The 12,889-nt window shown below is 28.4% G+C and overlaps 1 protein-coding gene across 1 annotated transcript; it reads left to right on the top strand.

The window, feature by feature from the left end:
- Positions 1–528: 528 nt before the first annotated feature.
- On the top strand, positions 529–2,359 carry LOC145576686 (uncharacterized). The gene is made up of 2 exons (XM_081634407.1): positions 529–966; positions 2,120–2,359. The coding sequence occupies exons 1-2, from the start codon at positions 544–546 to the stop codon at positions 2,135–2,137; spliced, it is 441 nt and encodes a 146-aa protein (XP_081490533.1). The 5' UTR covers positions 529–543; the 3' UTR covers positions 2,138–2,359.
- The last annotated feature ends 10,530 nt before the right edge of the window (positions 2,360–12,889 follow it).

Raw genomic sequence — 12,889 nt, 5'->3', positions numbered from 1 at the left:
TTTTTAAATACCCCCTCCACTTTCCATTTTCGGCTATTTTTAAATACTTGCTCCATTTCCTTATTTGAAAAGCTTTTATAATACTTAATTCATTTCTCTCACCTAGTGAACCCAACATAAATCATATTTTATTAATTTCATATTCTCTCCTTCAAATTTCTTTACTCCTTTTACTTTTTACAATTTTTTATTTTTCCACTTACCTCACCAACTCCATATTTTATTATTTTCTCTAATTTCTCCTAAAACTCCGCGCATGGAAAAATGAAGCAAGTATTTAAAAACGGAGGGAGTAAAAAAATATTATATCAAAATTCATTGGTCCCTTAGCAGATAAAAAAAAATATATATATACAATTATGACCACACAACATATACTTTTAAGTACACTACTTTGCTTTACCATGCTCCTAGTATAATTACAACATGCATGAATTATAGTAGCAACACTTCAACTCCATTTATATAACTCTCTCAAAGCCTCCTCTTCTCATCATCAAAACCTCATCCAAAGAACCCTCCAAGCACCACATAATAATAACAATGTCGTCGTCCGACCTCTCGTCGACCTCATCATCATTAACCAATGTTTCTTCATCATCATTACCATCATTATCAACAGATAACATTAGCACCAAAAGCAGCAGCAGCACATGTTCGTCCAAAATTATTGATGAAGAAAACCGCCACATCCTCTCGGTATCGAAGTCGAAATCAGATAGACTCCTAGGCAAGTTCTTTGACGCCTTAGAGTTTGATTTCGACTATGATACAAGCAGCCTTTGGTCGCCTCCGATTCGTCGAAGCGTGTTTTTGACCTCTCCTGGAATAATCATTTGCTCTGATGATTATGATATGTTTGTTAAGCTTCGTAACTCTCCAAAGACCAAGAACAAGAAGAAAATGAAGAAGACGACTATTAATACTCTTATCTCTTGTAGAAGGTTCTTGTCCTCTTGCTTCAATGTAAGACACCCAATTTGCTAATTTACATGTCATTTATTTATCAAATTAAATACATCGTATTATATAATCTAAGATAATAACTTAATTTTCTTAAAAGGTGATTTGTTAACATTTTAAGCTTTTATTTATATATTTTAAAGTTAAAATGCTTCATAAATTTTCAAATTAGTGACAAAAAGAATCATCACATATTTAACTTTGATGTTTATGATATTTATTTGATTCTTAATGTTTTATTCCCTCTAAAGTTCATTGATTCCAAAAATGACATTGTCTCAATTGACTGGAAAAAAAAAATTAAAGATTGTAAATTGCTTAACAAGTTTGTCTGTAAAAATGTTTCCCTTTTTTATCTTCAACTCCATATGTATACAACTATACAAGTACTCAGTATAATTTTTGGTTAAAGCCATTACATTTTTATGTATACATATATATATATTTTTTTTTTTTTGAATAAGTGTATAAATTATGTTTGTAAAAACGGCTAAGAATAAAAGCGATGATTATATAACAATTAGATAAATTAAACTGATTTTCCCTACATTATCTTAAATTACCTGCCATATAACTAACTTATTGTGGATATATTTTTTTTTTTTTTTTTTTTGAAAACACTTATTGTGGATAATATCTAAGGAGTTTAGCTTAAATTACCTCTGCATACTATAAATTGAAATGGTGAAATTTTTTCAAATATACTCCACACGTATAAGCAATTTATTTAAAGTATATGTAGATATAAATATGAAAAATATAGTATGCGATAAATTTTTTATTTTGTCTTTTTAGACACTACATACGGAGTAATTTTCAAGATTTAATTTGTCATTTCAATACTTTTTGCAAATACATCCGGAGTATAAAATTTTTAATTCTTCACTTCGAGTCAAAAAAACAGAATACATTAAAATTCTACACTTTTAGTGAAGTTGGAAACAAAATCAATTTTTTAATTTAAAAAAAAATATATACAAGTAATGTTTAATTAAGTTCAATATCCCTTTATTTGTTGTCCAAGGAATCATTTGGTAAATACATAATATTCCCTAAATATATTCTTTACTTTTCATTATTCCTAATTTTAAAAAAATTTATTTTAGCTTTGTAATAACTAATAAAAAGTGTTTTAATCTTTGTCTGTTTGGAGCAGGTCTTTTGGTGCTGTTAAGGAATATTATGGTTTGGTCCACCTCAACCTAAGAAACCAATTTCTTTGTAATCTCTCACTCTTTTATCATCTGGGGTCTAAAGTACTTGTTTTTGTAGTGTAAATTGTTGTACTATCACTTTGTATTTTTCAATTAATTACTTTTTTTGTTTCTTCTTTTTTGCTCTTTTTTATGGCCAATGTATACCATTTTTTTTTTAAAAATATAATTATCTTAATTCAGAGTGAAAGTGATACCTCATAGATTGTAGCAAGTTTTTTGAGGGTTCTTTCTTTATTTCGATACTTGAGCATAGAGCATTGAAATTTCATGAAAGATTGAAAACTTCTCATTTTACAAGTAACGAATACATTCTTCACAAGTACTCTCTCCGTTTCATAATGTTAGTCGCATATGGAATCAATCACTTAAAATAAGAAAACGAATATATTTGAAATCTAACGTTAAAGTACAACAGAATTCATAATTAGTTTACCTTATTTAACTTTTTTGATTTTTTATTAGGAAAACACAAGTTATAATTGCATAATTTAAGGTAAAAATGTCCTTACTTAAGAGTCATGTCATCAATCCACAATCAATTAATTCCAAAAAAAATCAAGTTATAAATGAAATATATTCAACATGGGTAGATCTTTTTAAAACGCCCAAACTAGTATATGGGACTAACATTATAAAATGAAAGGAGTATCAAATATTGACATTCTTTAGAGATTCAGTGAATAATTCATTCTAGAGTGAATGTCAACTAGTTTATTTTGTTAAAAAAATTAAAGGGTGATAGATTGATTAGTGCCGAAGCTAAAAGTTAAATCTCATTTGATTCAGTACATCATTTTATTTCTATGACTCTTTCTACACCAAAAACTGAAAAAAATAAATAAATAAAACAAAAATAAATAAAAAGTCATTAATGGTCAAGTGTATTTATTTCAAAGACACCTAAAATAACCAATATACTTACTTCGTATAAGTTTAAAAACAGTTCCGTAACATACAATTTTGATGTATCCAAAGTTGAACAAGTATGAACTAAATTTAAAGTAAACCAAATCAAGTTGGAGTACTACGAATCTAAATTTCTAACAATTTAATTGCGAGCTTTAATCTAATTTCCCTTTTGAAGGCAATGAAAATTTCAGCTCAGAATTTGGTTAAATATTAATTTAAGTCATGCATGTTTTCTTCACTTATTCAAATAATATTCAGTAAATAATTAAAAGTTCATTATAATCATTTTAAGTTTAATAAAAATAAGTTTAGTTCAACAAAAATTAAATTCAATTATTTTATAAAAATAAGGCTGTGTTCACTTCACCTTAAAAAAAATAATATTTAGTAAAAATAATTTCAGTACAATAAAAATAAGTTTAGTTTAGTAAAAATAAGTTCAGTTTAAAAAAATATTTCAATTCAGTAAAAATCAGTAACTTTAAAGAAGAAATTAGACAGAAAATCAGTAAAAAAAAAAAATTCATTTCAGTAAAAATAATTTCAGTTCAATTAAAATAATGTCAATTCAGCAAAAATAAGGTGAAGTGAATGGGGCTTTAATCTTAATCAATAAAAATCAGTAACTATAAAAAGAAAAAACATATATAATACTCCCTCCATGTTTTTTTAAGTGACACACTTTGACCGACACGTAGTTTTAGGAGATTTTATTGACTTTAATAAAATAAGATGTTAGTGGGGTAGGTTAGAGGAGTGAGAAATGATAAAGTAAAAGAATGTGAGAGGAAGTGGGTAGGGATGGCAATATTAAGTGGATATCCACGAACCCGCTCCACCCGCTATAAATAAATGGACGAAAACCCGAATTAAATGGATGAGAAGCGGGTGACGGATGAAGCGGGTGATGGATCGGATCGGATGTGGATGATACTTTTTTCACCCGCTAACCATCCACCCACCCGTTTAACATATATTATATTTTTTAATCTAAGAATTTTAATAATAAAATATGAAATGTGCAAGAAAATTACTTATTTTTTTGTTGCAAATTAATTGTTCAAACAATATATTGTTATTGTTTCATTTTGTATTAATAAAATAAAAAAATTATTGTACAAATAACCGAAAATTAGAGTTTATGTGAGTTTTTTTCCACTTTAATACTCATCCATTAGTCATCCGCTCCACCCGTTTCATCCGCGGATGATGGACGGACGGATATGGATGATGGGTGAAGCGGATGACGGATGGATGTGGATGGAGCGATTAGAGTAATGGATGGATGCGGGTGAAGCTCCACCCGATCCGAATCCGATCCATTGCCATCCCTAGAAGTGGGGACCATGAAAGGAGTGAGAAATGATAAAGTAAAAGATAGTGAGGTGAAGATATATTATTAAAATGTAAGGAATTTCTAAAAGAGGAAGTGTGTCACTTAAAAAAAAACGGCCGTTTAAGAAAAGTGTCACTTAAAAAACACGGAGGGAGTAGAGAATCTGTATAAAAAAATAAATAAATAAATAAAAAAGGTTTAACAATAAAAAAAAAATTAAACTAAGCAATTCAAACTAATTTAATTTCAGCAAAAAGTAATTTTAGTTCATTGAAAATCATTTTAGCTGAATAAACATAAAGTGGAAAGAACATGCCCCTAATCCAAATAACCTGGCTCTTATTAACCGATCTTGTGTGACAGTGTGTGACGAATTAGGTTTGAAATCAACGCATATAAAAAAAATTTCATTCTTTTTATTAACCGTTCCATGTACCTTGTTGTAGTAGTTGTATCTTGTATTCTTATGTAAGATTACTCAATATCTATCAAGTATAGCTAGAGATGAGAAGTACTCTTGTGTGTTGGATTTTTTATACTCCGTTGTAAAAAAAAAAAAAAAAAAAAAAAAAAAAAAAAAAAGATTTAATACCAAAGTTGATCCAATTGACCCGTGTCCCACGGTACCTCGCTCTCTTGTATACTGACAATCAAGGGTTAGTGCAAATAACATCCCTATTTTTAAGTTTTAAGGTGATTTTTTTTTTTTTCAGGAGAAAGGTTGAAAAAGAAATAGACCTTAACAAAATTCACATTTCATCTTACTTGTAATTTGGTAAGCCCTATAAGGCCCTGTTCTTTTGAGCTTATGGGCAGAGCAGAGCAGAGCAGATTTCAGCAGAGCAGAACAGATTTCAGCAGAGCAGAGCAAAGCAGAGCAGAGCAGATTTCAGCAAAGCAGAGCAGAGCAGAGCAGATTGAAGCAGAGCAAAGCAGAGCCGAGCAGAGCAGATTTCATTATTATTATTATTATTATTATTATTATTATTATTATTATTAATTTTTTCATTTTTTTATTATTATCATTATTATTATTATTATTATTACTAATATTGTTATTATTACTATTATTACTATTATTATTATTATTATTATTATTATTATTATTATTATTATTATTATTATTACTACTAATACTATAATAATAATTGTAATGCTTTATTATTGTTATTAAATATTAAATATTATTATTATTATTAATTTTAATATTATTAAATATTAATTATATTATTATTAATTATATTATTATTAAATATTAATTATATTATTATTAATATTATTATTATTAATATTATTATTATTAAATATTAATTCTATTATTATTAAATATTAATTAATATTATTATTAAATATTAATTATATTATTATTATTATTAAATATCAATTATATACTTCCTCCGTTTTCTTTTACTTGCAACACACCTTTTAAGCACGCAGTTTTAGGAGATGATTAGTGAGGGTAAACGAGCGATTTTATCAATATAATTTTTACACGAAAATTAGAATAGAGTTAAGTATCATTTGTATAAATTATAATGAAAAATTTGTCCATTTACATTACATAAACCAGAGCTCAAAACACGTGCCACAAGGCTGTGTTGCAAGTAAAAGAAAACGGAGGAAGTATTATTATTAATAAATATTAATTATTATTAATAAATATTATTTATTTATTTATTATTATTAAATATTAAATATTATTATCATTAAGTATTAATTATTTATTATTATTTTTATTAAATATACATTATTATTATAATAATTCAATATTAAGTATTAATTTTAAGCAGAGCAGAGCATAGCAGAGCAGAGCAGGGCAGAGCAGAGCAGAGCAGATTGAAGCAGAGCAAAGCAGAGCAAATTTCAGCAGAGCAAAGCAGAGCAGATTTCAGCAGAGCAAAGCAGAGCAGAGCAGCTCTAAAGAACGGGGCCTAAACATGTTATTTATCTGCCTTACATATACTACACTAATGAAAAGTCGACTTTTGACCTTAAGAGCTGAATCTTTTGTAAGAGCCATATAGGAAATTAATGTCACCTCTTCCATCACCTATTCACCTCATAGTAGAGTAACAAGATTATAAGAATCCGAAATCCTAATAAGTTAATAGATATTAGAGTTTGAAGCCCATTGTAACCATACAAGCATGCTAAAGCTTTATAATGTCCAAAATTACTGCCACCTATATAACACTGTACTCAAGAGGATCTTAAGATTTAAGATTAGGAATGACTAACATGTAACATGTCCGTAGTATATATTGTCCAAATGTCTATTTACCGCAAAGGATTATCTGGACTTGTTAGTTGTCATATACCATACAAGCATGAAGTTGCAAATTATTTTTTTGGAAAATTTGTGTAGAAGGGACATATATATTCACTATTTTGTCTGGAAAGAGTTTATATTTTTAAAGTTGTCTAAATGGACCTTATAAGTTGCTTTTGTTGTTTGAGAAAACCTTGAGGTCGGAATCCGGCAATAATTGACTTTTTTCTCCGAGGTTAACCTCTCATGTGACCTTAAAAAATGACCCCTTTTCTTTTATTTCCATGATTTCCCTCAAATTCCCTTATTTTGATTTGTGTCATTTGGGGATTAGAAGAGAGAGAAGGAGGAATTGGAGGGAAATCGTGGAAAAAAAAAATTGGGGTCATTTTTTAAGGTCACGTGGGAGGTCAACGTCGAAGAAAAAAGTTAATTATTGTCGGGTTTCGACTTCAAGGTCCCCCCAAACAACAAAATAAACTTATAAGGTCATTTTAGATCACTTTAAACATATAAGGTCCTTTCAGACAAAATAGTGAACATATACGTCGCTTCTAGACAAATTTTCCAATTTTTTTATGTTACTAATTTAATTAAGGCTCCATTAATTTTGTAAGTTTTAAATGAAAAATATTTTCCAAGAAAACTTTATTTTACTTTTTCACTAGTTCTTTGCCCGAGCGACGCTCGGATATTCACAAGAAAAAAATTATTTTTATAAATTACTATAAGTTTGTACGAAATATCTATTTATGTTATCAAATTATTATAGATTAGGTACGGGGTAATGTAGAGTACTTATCGCTAATTTTAGTTGATGAACTCTTATAAATTTATATTTGAGTTAAAATCCTTTTTTTTTTTAACTAGAAAACGAATAATACATTTTATATATTAACGATTAAAGATTAAGAGAATATAACAATATACATATATTTGATTTATTTAAGATATTATTATTCTATTTTTTAGGTTGCATTTTCTTTTTCTTTTTTTTTGTTTTTTTGAACAATTCTTTTTTTTTTTATTTTTTTAATTATCAGCTTTCTTATTAATTTTTAAGAAGAAAAAAGAAAAAAAAAAGGTTTTTTGGCGGGAAATTTTTTATTGTGAACGCGACACGTGTACTTTAGGGGATAAGGCTGGTGATTACTTTAGTATAGTACACTAGATTAACTCCTGTACGATGCACGGATATAATAAAGAATTTATAATTGTGTAAACTTCAAATACATATCAGTCAAAATATGTAAAATCTTTGTATTACATACGATATTATTAACATAAACCAAACTATAAAAATTAAAATAATATAAACAAAAGAAAATTCATGTCTACAATAAAATTTTGCAAAATTTGTAATTAGATGGAGTAATCACATATATAAAAGGTTGATATTTATTTTCCTTAAAATTTTTAAAAGAAAAAGTATTGAAAACTAAAAAGTTTAATGTATTATATTAAACTACTTTGCAATCAATAGTTATATTTTTTTTAAAATAAAAATAAAAATAAAAAAATAAAAATAAAAAAAAAAAAAAGAAAAAAAAGAATAAGTTTAGGCGGGAAAAAAATAAATGAGAAGTTGACACGTGTACAATTTGAAAAAAAATAATGATGTCAGCAGTTGTTACTATCAAACTATACTCTAAACCACGATATCCCTTCTACTCCCATTTTAATCGTCACTCATCCACATTAATATTTTTTTGTGGGGAAACACACCACAAAAATCTATTTATAAGATTGCATGTTCTCTTATAAAAACCTTTTTCTGAAATATATTTTTGTCAAAACAAACGTGCAATCTAAGTACCTCATACCCAAGGGTGTCCATTATTCTGATAAAAACCGAAATTCAATCAAATCCAAATCAAATTATCAATTCGGATCGGATCCAAAATTTAAATCGGATATGATCGGATTAAATTTTTTTGAAAATTTCGATTTTCGGATTGACCTTATTAGGATCCAAAAAACCGAAATAATCGAATTATGAAAGCGTTATTTTACAAAAAAATATTGTTAATATTAATCATATTAAACTATGTTTATGATTATAATAATAATAATAATAATAATAATCATGTAAACCTATGTTTTCAATACTTGTATAAATCATGTACGACTATACTTTCAGGAATTGAATTTTATTATTGCAATTTTATTTTTATAATCGCATTAGACCCAAAAAAATTAGCAACATATTTTAATTCGGATTTTCGGATTGGATCCAAATAACCGAATTATAATTCGGATTAGATCAGATTGGATTTGATAAGTAATTCGGATCGGATTGGATTTGAAAATTAAAAACCGAAATTTATTTCGGATCGGATTGGATTTGAGCTAAATCCAAACCGAAAACCGAATGGACACCCATACCTTTGCCTTATTTTTAAAAACACTCCGTATTTGATGTGCTCCAATCCCTTTGTTTTATTTTGTTTGTGTTATTGTATACTCCCTCTGTCCCCAATTGTTTGCCCCAAACCATAAATCTACTTTATTAAGGTTTTGGGCAAAAAATGGTGTACATGGGTTGACACAAATATCAATGAGGAGAGAGATAGAGAGAGTGCAAGTGGGAAAACATGCCAAAAATAGTATGAGACAATCTTTTGGGGACACTTTAAAAAGGAAAGTGGAGCAAACAATTAGGGACAGAGGGAGTACTTAGAATGTTATACTTAAATAATGACTTTTTTGTAGTTTAATGACTTTTCCCCGATACTTTAAAATATAGTCATGTAAAATCTTACTAGATTCGTCTCAACTTTAGATTCCAAAAATAATTATATATTTTTTGTTTTGGTAATAAGTGACTTGTGATATATTATTTCAATATTATTACTATAAACTATGTATAAAAACAATGCAAGTTAGACATAAAAAGTCAGAGGGAGTATTGATATAAGGAATCTAATTAACACTATACTTGTTATAAGAAAGTTACATCATTTTAATTTTAATTAACCGTTGGCAATACAAAATTTTAATTGTTAATTAATAATATCTTTTGTTTATTATATTAATAAAATTATCAACATATATCAAACATTCAAACATACAGATACCAAGTTTAATCTTAACAACTACTTACAATTACAAACCACATTTCTTTTGTATTAATAAAGTCTGGTCAAAATATATAGATAAAAAAAATGTAAAATGGTGAAGCTAGTTTGAAATAATGGAGTAAATAGTCATTAAAATAGTCACTAAAATAGGAGAAAAGAAAAGTTTAGAAAAGATTGAGACTAGATAACTGAGATAAGTCGGCCAATGCATGCTCGGGAGGAGGACCACGTAAAAGTACAAAGAGAATTCTCATTACAATTCATGCAAAATCACGTATTAAAGTTCTTTATTACTTAGGTTTTTTGTCCACTTGTAAAATGGAACCTCTTGGAATATTCAAAATCCTGAAATTCAACCATTTCCCAAAAAAGACGTTGAAATATTAGCATCACCATATGCTAGCCACCATTATTGGAATGTAGAAATTGCAAAGGATGAATCCTTGAAAAGGTATTTGATCTCAAAGGTTCTTTGATGAAGCAAATTTCAAAGATCGAGTAAATAAATTAAACAGGATTCTTTGATTCTTTTTCTTTAGAGCAAAAGCAAAATTCATTCTTTAGATAACTCTTGGTACCACCTCAATAATAATATACTATGTAGTTACTATATCATACATCTTCATTTAGAATTTTGAGAAGAATGTGTCTACTAAGTTGCTTAATTATTATTTTAGTTGGGTTGGTAGTTAGGGTTGTTCACCGATCGAACCAATTTTACATGGCGAACTTGGAGCGAACTAGTAAATTTGGTCTAAAATCCGGACTGGACTGGTTTTAGAAACTTTAATTTTTCTATGTTTTTGTATAATCTTTGGTAAATTATAGGAAAAAATAAATACAGAGTATAAGAAAAATGATTGTTTAATGCTTAATTAGAACGTCAAACATAAGATAATTTATAATATGAATGCATTTATAGCAATTTGAAGGGAAAATTAAACATTGTAGAAGTCTTATTCATAGCTTTAAACCAAAAAGGCCTGGTCGTCTAAGATTGATTTTAAGGGGTTTTGGATCAAATCTGACCAAAGATCAATTTTGAAAGATTTCCAGTCATTTGTTTTGGTCTTGACCAGGATTTGAACTTCCCTATTAGTAATACTCCACCTGTTTCATAATATATAATACCCTAGCTTCACAAAAAAATGGTTATACTTGCTTGTTAAAAAATTCTCATTGCATACTTTTGATTGTATATTACTAGTATCTTTAATTATATATCAATAAAATATTTGAGTATAAAAAATTGATATTCTTAGACTATATATTGATTGAACAAATCGATATGTAACATATTGATGTTTGTCTAAGTGGCAGCATTCATCGATTAATTAAAGACTTCAAAATTTAAATCCAAAAAAGTAAAGTGTAATACGTTTTTCTATTAAGACTATAGATGCCCTCTTGGGATATTGTATTATGCAACAGGGTTTGTTGATGCTTATTTTAGCTAATAAATTGAAGATACATGGAATTTGTTTCATATAGGAAGTTGATTTTTCGAAGACTTAGAAATACTTGGGATCGATTTTAATCATCTGCTCTTATGAAAATCATGATTCTATATGATTCTCATGTTATATTGTAGCCCTTTCTTGTCATTATTGCATGTGGTTGTTGATCATGGTATAATTGATATCGTTGTTGCCTTTAAACTGTACTGTCGTCCTGACCTATAATACGAAGTATATAAGATGATCATGCAATGGTATCCTTGTTGTTTGCCTCTGGATTATTACCCTTTGGTGTAAATTGATCATAGTTTTTTTTTGTTGCCTCTAAATTGTGTAGCCTTTGCTGTAATCTATTGCCTTTGTTAAGTTTGGAGTGCAATGTTGAATTATAAATTGCAAGTGTTAATTATTGTGTGCTTGATCATGATCGATTAAGTTTCCTAAATGAGTATAATTTAAGCATAGAGGTGTCAAAATCAGACCCGACCCGAAAAATCGACCTGAATCGACAATGATTTGTATCCAACCCGTACCCGAAGAATAGGTGAAAACAGTGACATGTGACCTAAACCAAAACTAACCTGACATTAACTAACATCCAAATAGACCTGATACTTTATGACATGAACCCGAACTCGTAGTCACCTTGATATTAACTCAAAAACTGGTTTGACCCGATTTGATAATGATCCAAACCTGATTGATACTCGACTTGTTAAGAACCCAATTACGTCGATTATAACTTGTCACAACTTGTTATTAACCCATATGAATATTGACCGACATTTAATTTGACCCGACCTAATAATGATTTGAACCCGAAGTAACACTCAACTTGATTAAACTTACAAAAATATACGTAATATAATTAACCATACATATAACCTACAACTTACATGAAACATAAGAATGACCTAACTTGACTGTTATTTAATCTATCAAAACTTGCCTTGACCTGACCTGACTTAAATTTGACCTGGGAAGAATTTACATGCTTCAAACTTGTCTCTAAAACTTGACTCGCCACAAATTGAACTCAAACCATATACCCGACCCAAAATTGACTCGAATTAAACCCGACCTTTAACTAAAAAGGTATATTGCATGTCATAACTCCAAACCGAACTCTACCCAACCCGACCTGAACCTGACTTGGAAGTGAAAAAAACATGACATGACTCGACTTGAATATGACCTAAAACTCAACTGAACCTGATTTGAATACCCGATTTGACACCTTTAGGTTAAGGGTATGACCACTTATTGTTGTTTAACATGCATGCTTGTGTTGTGTTTGCATCTATGCTTCCTAAAACTAATCACATGCATTGATGTTTTATAGTAAAACTAATCAACCAAAAGAGAAAAAAGGAATAAAATTGCAGTCACCATCAATATGTGTTCTCTCATTGCAAATTTACTTCTGCCCATGCATCGATCCAGTGTCCTTAATTGTTTTGGTAGCAGACTATCTTCTAGAATCTTTTTCTTGTTGTGTGCTGGTTATTGTTTCCCGTATGTTTCAAAAATTATTCCTAACTTAGTAACATACAACAATGACATCAACACATTCCATAAAATTTTTAGGTGTAATTTATCAAAAGCTTCCTTCACAGCAACACCACACAAATCCTCTATTGCTTTTGGTACTTTCTTAT

The sequence above is a fragment of the Chenopodium album genome, chromosome 13, assembly GCF_948465745.1.
Source record: "Chenopodium album chromosome 13, dcCheAlbu1.1, whole genome shotgun sequence".
Taxonomy (NCBI): Eukaryota; Viridiplantae; Streptophyta; class Magnoliopsida; order Caryophyllales; family Amaranthaceae; genus Chenopodium; species Chenopodium album.
This window is presented reverse-complemented; position numbering and strand designations above follow the sequence as displayed.

Bases quoted from the DNA above. Each gene is read 5' to 3' on its own strand.
- LOC145576686 (XM_081634407.1), top strand. From the start codon at position 544: ATGTCGTCGTCCGACCTCTCGTCGACCTCATCATCATTAACCAATGTT.